General features: G+C 39.0%; 1 protein-coding gene across 1 annotated transcript in view; it reads right to left on the bottom strand.

Moving 5' to 3' along the window:
• Window positions 1-10,058, bottom strand: part of LOC124184874 (cytoplasmic polyadenylation element-binding protein 2) — a 122,239-nt gene that overhangs the window by 2,257 nt on the left and 109,924 nt on the right. Inside the window, exons 5-9 of the mRNA XM_046575045.1 lie at window positions 6,517-6,774; window positions 5,397-5,509; window positions 4,799-5,191; window positions 3,807-3,917; window positions 1-3,596 (exon numbers count right to left, since the gene is read on the bottom strand). The exon at window positions 1-3,596 is cut by the window's left edge and continues 2,257 nt beyond it. Coding sequence (XP_046431001.1) covers window positions 3,480-3,596; window positions 3,807-3,917; window positions 4,799-5,191; window positions 5,397-5,509; window positions 6,517-6,774 — 992 coding nt within the window. The 3' untranslated portion in view covers window positions 1-3,479. The remainder of the gene's footprint in view (window positions 3,597-3,806; window positions 3,918-4,798; window positions 5,192-5,396; window positions 5,510-6,516; window positions 6,775-10,058) is intronic.

Here is a 10,058-nt window from a genome sequence, read left to right as displayed (position 1 = left end):
CGCGTATTTCGTGTTATACGATTAATGTAACTATGCATAGATACAGACATTTTACACTGTACGTGTGTGCCTGTGTATGTATGTATGTATGTACGTATGCACACTTGCATATTACGTGAATTTCAATCGCGGAGAGTCGGGGTGATGGATACAGACTAATCGTAAGATTACAGGATATAACAGCGTACAATAATATTTGGTAACTCGCGTAAATATGCAGAGTGAATTGGTTTGTAATATTATCATTCTTACTATTATATCGTCGTTAGCATTATCTTTATTGTTAAATTATTTATTTTATTAATAATTTGAACTACGCTTGCGTTATTTGATTATGTATACACCGAGAGAAAAGTTTGGTTGGTAATTCGCTTCCGTTGGTTTTTTTTTTTTTTTTATTTTACTTTTATTTTGCCGTTTTTTTTTTTTTTTTTTTTTTTTCTTGCATTTTCCTTTGTACAAGTTGTAATTTTTCATTAACTAATTTTCTTTCGCTTTCTATTATATTTAGTATATATATATATGTATATATATATATATAATATACGTAATAATGAGATAGAATTGAGAAATTGTTCTATTATATGTTGTCAATTGCATATGTATACGTGGACTGTACACGTCTACAAAAAGGTACGGCAATGAGATTTGGGGGGGGGGGGGGGGGTTGAAAAGACAGTGGGAGGGAAAATTGAAAAAATTTCAATACAATCACAGGCATTTTCGCGAACGCGTTTTTTACAGGTCGAGCTTTTAATTTACCTATTCAACCAAACAACACCGACATATACCTACCAAATTCTGCGAATCGCAAAGTTATCTTGAAACTGCAGACGAATAGAAAGTCGAGCTTCGCGTTAGGTATGTTTCGTCACGTTAAAAGAATCGGCAGAAGATCGATTATCGCATAACGACGCGACATTTATTTCCCGACTATGGTTTCCTCGTCCTCGTCAAAAACTCGTATTATCGCATAATTGTACAATTTACATAAAAGAAACGCGATAATCTGAAAAATTTTCGCCTATTATCTGTACGTGTACATATTTTTATTTATTTATATTTCATCTTTACTTTTGTCTGTATTATTTATTTATTTATTTATTTATTTATTTTTTTCTCTTTTTTTCACCAACCCATCATCACCTCGTCATTTTTGTCCTATTATAAAACATACATCGACTAACTTGTCTCCGATGAACAGTATTTTACCTATAAACATCTTGCAACTCCGTTTCGCACAGAGATATATGTCAAGTCATTTGTAACGCTGCTCATCTTCGACAGCCGTCGTGGTTATTTGGCGTTCGTTACGCAACGGGGAGCAAAGATTTTTTATTTATATTATTTTTTTTTTTTAATAAAGTCTCATTCATTTTTTCTTTCTTTTTTTTTTTACTAATATATATTATCGTGCAACGATATTGGTAATATACATATGCATGAAATTTGTCTAGTTATTTAGTATCTTTCTTTTCTTTTTCCTTAATTAATTTATTCAACGGTAAATATCGTCAGTCGATACGATTTTTACCACTCTCGGATTGTTATTATTATTATTATTATTATTATTTTTTTATCTCGCTCCGTCTCAGTTCAGTCAATTTAATTTTCGCCACTCCTTTCAACATTTTTTATTCGGCTCGTTATCTTCGTCGTTATTCATCCCTGTCTAAATTTCAGCTACATTTCCTCGCTTATCCAACGCCTAGTTCTCAGTTTTTTATTCTCTCTGTCCATCTCTCTCTCTCTCTCTCTCTCTCGCTCTCTCTTTCTCTCATCCGTGCATTCCATCCGCATTCTTTCTAACTTTCATTGCTCGCTGTCCGTTTTCGCGTTTCACGGCTTCTGCCTGTATCTCGAAATTCCATCACACGTGTAAACATATACATACGTATATTATACAATATCCATGAATTTCAAAGAGCAGCGAAGTCGAGTTACCGCGAATGATGAGACGACGACGATGCGTCATCTATGCCTAGTGAGAAATACACTCCGATTTCATTTTTCTATTTTCCTTTTTACAAAGAGAGAGAGAGTATTCTCAATGTTCGTACAATTATAACGTGGATAACGATTTTTTCATTTTTTTTTTTTTCTTTCATTTATTTTTTTTTTTTTTTCAACTTTTTTCAAAACATCACCGTAACGTTACACGTCACTGCGAGAAAAAAAAAAAAGAAACAATATGTGCAATGTATGGTATAATGGCTGAAATTGCGGGGTTAAAGCGAACGAGCGAAAAGTTACGACGCGATATTAGCATGTAATGATAGTCTGCTTTCGATCTTCCTTTAGATAACTTGTCGTTATTATCGTTATAATATTGCATTATTATAAATATCGCTCAAACTATTCTTTTCATTTTCCCCTTGTTTCTCGTCAATACGCCTAATTTAAATATTTTACGCCACCTGCTGCATAATTGGACGAGTTTTTGTAACAACTCTGATCACCACTCGCGCATTTTCCGCAAGTATCCCTAACCATAATTATAGAAAAAAAATAAAATAAAAAAATAAAACAATATAATAATAATAATAATAATAGTAATAGTAATAATAATAATAGTGATAATATGTAGAATAGTAGATACAGGTATGTTCTCGTCATCCTCCCCCGTCTACAGAACGCTAGCTGCCCCTCGATTAAAAACGAGAAAAAAAAAAAGAAAACTTCCTGGTTAACAGCCAGCAGTCAACGTCAGTTAATAATAATCAATCAATCATTATTGTATAAGAAGACATACACCACACACATGGCTTTGTGTTATTACACGATATATCGTAGGGTATGGTTTATTTGCCATCGAAATATAAAACAAGTTGCATGTATATATATATCGAGCGACAAAAACCCCGGCGAAGGTTACCATTTTTACCTGTCAATATTCCAGGTGTATATGAATAGCTGCTGCGCTAAACCTTCAAATCAACCAACGACGCGGCCTCGTCCGTTTTTCTTTCCCCTCCGTCTTTTCTCTGTCATCACTCACCTCCGTACAATTTTCCTACTACATTTTGTAATATTCGTCAGGTATGCGATAATTAATTACCGGAAGAAGAATTGGAAGAAGACAAGCTCGGAAAAATATCGGCGTGTGTCGACAACCGTTTCTTCTCTACGGTTTAAATTTCCGTCTTCTCAATTCGATTCGACGAGCCTCTGACGATCGACGTCGACGGATGAGCTGTCCGTAGCGGTGCGAATATTCTTCCTTCATTTTCTTTTCTCTCTTCTCCTTCCCTTTCACAACAATCCCGCAGTACGGGTGTAACTGGTGAATTGGCCGTGGTGGTCGTCGTATAATATTTATTGCGGTTGCGGTTGTTTCAATTCCCCCTTCTTTTGGTTTTGATAAGGTAATGCATGTGTACGTGTGTATGCGTGTGTGTGTACATGGTGTTTTGTAGTTTTAATTAGCTAGTGCCGCGAGATTATTAGCCGCGGGGCGACTATTCTTAACGTAGTTGGGGTTAACACCAGCGGAACGGTACCGCTCGTGGTCTGTCGGCACCCTCCTTGACCAACGGCTTGTGGAACTCCCGTCCTGGACGAGAGTGAATCGTTGCCCAACAGTGCTCGCAGTAATACTGAAAAACAAAAACAACGCAACGATCCGCCTTAATTTCACGTCAAAAAACAAAGTACGATATTCATATTCTGCCTGATGGAGAACTTTCAACGAGTATATTTTTGTCACACGCATGCATCGACCAGATTTTAATGGAAAATTGATAATAATGTTTCGGTCGAGTAATTTCAGAGAAATCGATATTAATAAAACAGCATTTCGAGCTAACCTGGAGACACGTTACGTTGGCGCAAAAGAACGGAGCGAATTTTCCTCCGCATCGCTGACCCTGACACTCGTCGCACATCTGATCATCCAGAACGTACGGCTTGACTTCAACCTGAGCAAACGGCGAACAAAGATCAGTTTTTAATCCCCCAATTCCATTCGTATGTACGAATACCGAGGGATTATTCACTTCAATACATCAATAATCAATTACGTACAATAATCAATTTGCAGCAATTTGGAATCATTTAAAATTGTACAAAGTTGTCTGAAATTAATCAGTATTGGCATTAGAAGAGAATGGGAAACACTGTTAGAAAATTTGATACGTCAAATCTGTGGAATAATATTTGGCATCGTAATCGAAAATTATGAGAGATTAATCAAAATCGACGAGTTACAGCGATTGGCTAATCAATTAATCGTACAACCCTTAGAGATTTTCAAGTAATTTAACATGATTTCACAAGACTTGAGCCCCCCGTTTTCACCAAGTACCGTGTAATTTGAAATATTTGTTCAGCCCTAGAAATAAATCGTTCTTTCTATAAGTACACGAATAGATTAATTGGGAGGAAAAAGAAATTGGTACGCGTCTACGACTAATACATGAGTCGCACAGTTCTATAAATTACACCCGAGTACGATACGAGTGAATAACCCCTCGATAAATCCTACATCAAATAAAAGTATCGTATTTCGTTACTTCAATTTTTACTTTCAGATCAACAAATTGAAGAACACCAAAGGATAGAAATATGGAAAAATTCAGAAAATATAAATATCACAATATCGAGACTTTACAATTCTCATAAATCTTGGTTAATTTTGTAATTTTGTACTTCCAACGATTCTATACCTCGGTTCCACACTTCCCTAAATTTCAACTTTTCCTGCTTTTCAACTTTGCGATTTTAAAAAATTCTTCACCAACAACCCTTCTATTTTCCAATCCCCCCCCCCCCCTCACATAATTGAGGAAGGACGACCCACCCTCTTGTCGATATCGCCGTGCTGCAGCTGGACGAATCGCGCTGATATTGCCGCGATGTAGCTCTGTTGGTTGCTGAAGGCGACCCTCCCGGCACCCTTCGGGTACTTGAGCTCGGGATCGGTGTCGATTCCCGCGTAGCAAACGCCCCCGTAAAGCCGGTCCATGATCATCGCGAGTTCGACAGCTTTGAGGGGCCGCGGCACGCCTCCGACGAAGACGGTCTTCCTGGGGTCGAGAGGCATCGAGGCGTCCAAAACGAAGTCCGCGTCGCTCAAACGCCAAGGTCGTATCTGAACCGGCTTGTCCTTGATCGTTGGTGAGCTTACGCAAAGGTAGAGCTTGTCGTCGTCCTGGATACACGCGTCGATCAGCTGCTGCACGGACGATTCGTCCTGCGGAAGAGACGTGGTAATGAATGAAAGATAAGTTTGAAACGTACGACAACAAAAAAAAACAAACAAAAAAAAAGAATAACAAACTGTATTAGTTATACGTTATATTTTGAGACAACGATTCGGCAAGGATAGAATTTTCTTATCGTAAAATCAATTGGATTGTTTAAAAACGATGAGTTACATGCATATAAAAATTATATACCTGAAAGAGCAGAAAGGCGTAACCCTTGGGAGGAAAATACGACTTGCTTTCCGCCTTGTGTGGCCAGTCAACGACAAGCGGTCCGAAACGACGGAAGCTGGCTGTGATTTCATCTGTCGAACATACGAGGTACAAAAAAATCAGTTTTTCTCTCATTAGATTTCACATAAATATGTATTGTACGTGAAAAGAATAATTGCAAATTCAAGTATAACAATACCGTACATGTATAATATTGGTAAATTCGTGTAAAAAAATTAGCAATAATCAAAATTTTCCATCAAAAATAAAAATTAAAAAAAAAGAAATACAAGAATTTCCGTGCAATTGGTGACAAAAATTTCACATATAAGCTTGTGATGCTGCAGTTTGAAGAAACGAGAAAACTAAACGCTTCGCGATTAATCAGAAATTTCCAAATTCAATGGAATTTACTTTTACCGCAATGTAAAACTTGGCTGTATTTATATAAAGAATTAATTTCATCGCCACGGTTATATTATCCGCAGTGACACATAACTTTGTACCCGCGCATTGTCGCGCAAAATACACACACGGATCGATTACTGCTTCTTACAAGTTCGCGTTACACAAACATTTTTCCTCTTCCTCATCGCCTTATCGCCGCACGAGTCGAGCTAATCGCATTTCGACTCGTTCGCTTTATCGCTTATGCGTTATATGTATACGACAAAATAACTTTATACACAGGCGTCTACTTACACACAAGCCGCAGACATCGTATGTTTATCCGTTTATCAGCTGTTACACGCGTGTATTACAACAACAACAACAACAACAACAAACGTCAACAAATTATCAAGGATAATCTTGGAATTCTCAATCATTTTTAATGAAGTAAAATAAAAAAATAAAATAAAAAAAAAAATAACGTATGTACGTAAAATGATAGATAAAAGTGAAATGATACGAAGAGTGAAGAAGGAAACAAGATGGAGGTGTGGATAATAAAGGCGTCCGGGTCATCGACCCGATTTCCAACGACTTGCGATGAAATTTACAATTTACAAAGTATCAAAGTATGACGTGAGGTTGTAGCGACGGTGCGGTTAGAACAAATATTGACATCGTCAAGCGACGAGGAAAGAAGGCAACGAACCTTCGTCGATGTCCGGCGGCAAGCCGCCGACGAAGACCTTCCGTGAGAATCGTTCGCCGGTTTCGCTTCCCTGGCTGTGAGGGCTGCTTCGGCTCGGCGATGAAAGGGGGGCGACCTGGGGGGCGGTCATTCCGCCACCGACACCGACGTTCACCCCGACGCCGACGCCGACGCCGCCGTCGAGTTGACCAGCAGCTGTCGGATCCTCGAGGAGAGTGCCGCTCTGTTCTTCGAGGCTTGGGAAAAACGGCGACTTGCCTGAGAAAAGAAAAAAATCAGTTAAAACGGTAATGTTGCGGTTTGAATAGTGAAGAAATTCGACGGACAGGATCGCGATCGACTCACTGTAACGTCTTTTTATCGGAAATCTGGCTCTTCTGATGAACGTAGCCATGCTTCTACAGTTAATCCGTAAAACTCGTATATATTACGTACGTATTATTATATACAAATATATATAATATATATATATGTGAAGAGTCGGGTATTGTTTGTAAGAAAACCGATTTTTATACGCGATGATAATCTTGTCCTACGATACTTTTCCCTCAACGAATATATAATACAATATAATCTCGATCGTTGTATCAAACCGGTCGCACTGGTGCGGTTTAGTTTTACCGTTGCTAAGGGTAACAGACTATTCGCTACGGCACAATGTATGTGTGCGTAGGAAACAAACGCCAGCAACGATTAATCAGTCACGTTTTTACACCCTAGATTTATGTTTTTTTTTTTTTTTTTCCTCGCAGCTCAGCATTTTTTTTTTTCATCTTCTCTCTTTCTCTCTTTCCTCCCGTAACGTTGCTTCTAATCCGATTTGCATGGGAAAGTAGGAATGCGCTGTACGGCGGACATTTTTAAAAAATTTTTTTCTTCCTCTTCTTTCTTTCTCCTTTCGGGGGAACAAAAAGAACAACGTCGATGCAGCAAGGCAGCGCTGAGACTACCGATGGGGAACTTGAAGGGTCAGTGAACCCAAAGGGACAAAACAGATACCGACTCAGTTTTTCCCCGCCTTACGATCTTTTTCCGCATCTTTTCGAGCACTGGTATAAATACAGGTAAACGTGTTACGATACAAAGCAACAGGCGAATCGGAGACGTATGAAAAATATGATATTACACAGGTTGATATTGTAAAGCATGTGAATCGGTAAACGAGACGCGATAGGACGACGATTAAGTAGCGAAAAATAATGATATTTCGTTCGAGATGTAATTTTAACTCGCTACGTAATCTCATTTGCATATATGCAGCGTACATAAACGTTCTCTTACAATTAGCCCGAGGAGGAATTTCCTCTTCCATTTGTTATTCTTGCATACCTATAATACATGCCGCAACTGTGTTGCACAATACACAAGATTTTAGCATATAATGCAGCTAAAGTTCGTAAAAATTGAGAGTTCGGTACGGTTGGAAGTTAGAATTGAAAGCAAAATATTCGCTTGAACGTTCTGAATTTTAGAAATTGAATATAGAAGGTACACAAATTTTGAGTTGTATTAGGTAGATGGGAATCTACTCTACTGTAATACCACATTGAATCACAAATAAGAAAAACTTGTCGACAAAACGTAAACTTCGTTGCCTCGATTGTAAATTTGTAAGTATAAATGGATAACAGCGGATAAAATTCCTACTTGGTCCGTACAATAATGCATCTAAAGTTTCGTTGCTTCGAAAACTACAAATATCCCGTAGGTATAACGGACATAATAAACATTATAAACAGTTATAATGTAGAAGATTATCTAGCTTGTAGACAATAGCCAGACAATAGAAAGTCAGTAGCCCGAAGATTCGATCGTGGATAAACTTGGATTACGACTGTAATACAGCTATTATACCCTAGCTGTAATTGTTAAATAGCGGTGGATTGGATTGTTGTATAGATTTCAGTCTAGCACTGCAGCCCCGAGCCTCTTATGTTTAAATTTATCAGAGTTTATCGATCCGGAGATGCGGAGATCCGAGACACGTTGATCTCGTCACGTGCACGGACACGTTACGTGTCTCACCGATTAGATGTTACGGTAAAAAACGTTCAACGTTTCGTCTTCGTTTCGTACAACTCGCGCGTCTATTTGTTTCTCAACTTAAGACGGACTGAAATACAATCATTCAAGATCAACAATTTAAACCGATTGCCCTGGTTTCTTTCCGTTTCTATTTTTTATTTGTTTTCATTTTTTCGTCCGCCTCGTTTCGACCCTCGTCGATTCGTTCCTTCGAGCATAATCCGCGCCGCGATGGATGATTGTGCCAATGCGCAGGATGTGCGGCGTGTGTTCCATCCGTCGAATCGATGTAGGTACAGATTAGCGTCTATAACAGGGCTAGTTGGCGGTTAACGATGGTTATTGGCTATTGAGGACATCCTTCGTAGAGTTCTCGCCCGACTCTCTAGCTATCCGATGCTCGTTTTAGCGGGTTCCGCATGTTGTGCGACGCGTGCGTCGCTGGGGAAGCTGATTGCAGACGTCACGATCACAATTGGTAGTTACGAGTCAAGTTTTCTTTTCGGTTGAGCAAAGGGCAACTTTATTGAACGTTGTACAAGTTTGGATATATGTATACACATCACCTATCGTGATACCAGCAGAAGTATCGGAACAGAACATAACTACCTACTGTACGTAAAACTTTCGTTCGTTGAACGGTGTTCAAACGAGTTCAAGCATCGGCATTGGCATCGGCAAAAGCAGTCAGTCGGCACTGTGATAAACGTAAACCGAATGAAACTTTCACTGTTTAAATACAGCGCGTCGATTGGTCGCGTAAAAGAAACGACACGGTGAATATTCACGGATAGCTTCTGGTTAATTTCTTCCTCTGTGCGCGAAGAAACCGAGCTGCAACCAAAATCTGGCGACAGGTCAAGTGACGCCTGTTATGTCTATACGTATAGTCTTTTTACGTATCGATCCATTATCCGAGAATGTATCACGCTCTCAGATTTAGAAGAGAGTTATACACGTATATCTACAAGCGATACACGCCCCCCGACAGAATGTTTGTTATTTTTTAAAAAAATTTACAAAAAATTTACAAACGAATTCAGATGAGGATTACGCGAGCACGATGAAATCGGTATTTCTGCAACACGTATGCATTTATGGACACACTCCGTATCACGGTAAACTAAAGCATATGCTTCGACCATCCCGTGGGACAACTTTCTCGTTTCGAAGACATCCACATACCGGGACAATCTCTTGAAACTTGAAATTACCCGAATCGAAAATAACATATTACCCGGTAAAATCGAAGCTCGTGTAGAACCTTTCTTTTTTTTTCCATTTTTTTCCTCGATCCGTAGCTCCGAAGAATCGCGTCGCAAGTTAAATCCGTCGATCGTTGATCGATGCGGAGATTATCGTATAATTTTTAGCGAACAGAAAATAAGGGGCACAGGTCACGAGCTCTGTCTCACCGATCGGATGTCGATGAAAGCGTGAAACGGCAGGTATGACTGATCGCGTTCAAGGTCTGCCTCGAAGGTACGACACCTACATCGAATCGATCGTCGAAGGTC

Source organism: Neodiprion fabricii, chromosome 6 (assembly GCF_021155785.1).
Source record: "Neodiprion fabricii isolate iyNeoFabr1 chromosome 6, iyNeoFabr1.1, whole genome shotgun sequence".
NCBI classification, from domain to species: domain Eukaryota; kingdom Metazoa; phylum Arthropoda; class Insecta; order Hymenoptera; family Diprionidae; genus Neodiprion; species Neodiprion fabricii.
The sequence above is the reverse complement of the archived record's forward strand: the minus strand, read 5'-3'. Positions and strand labels throughout refer to the sequence as shown.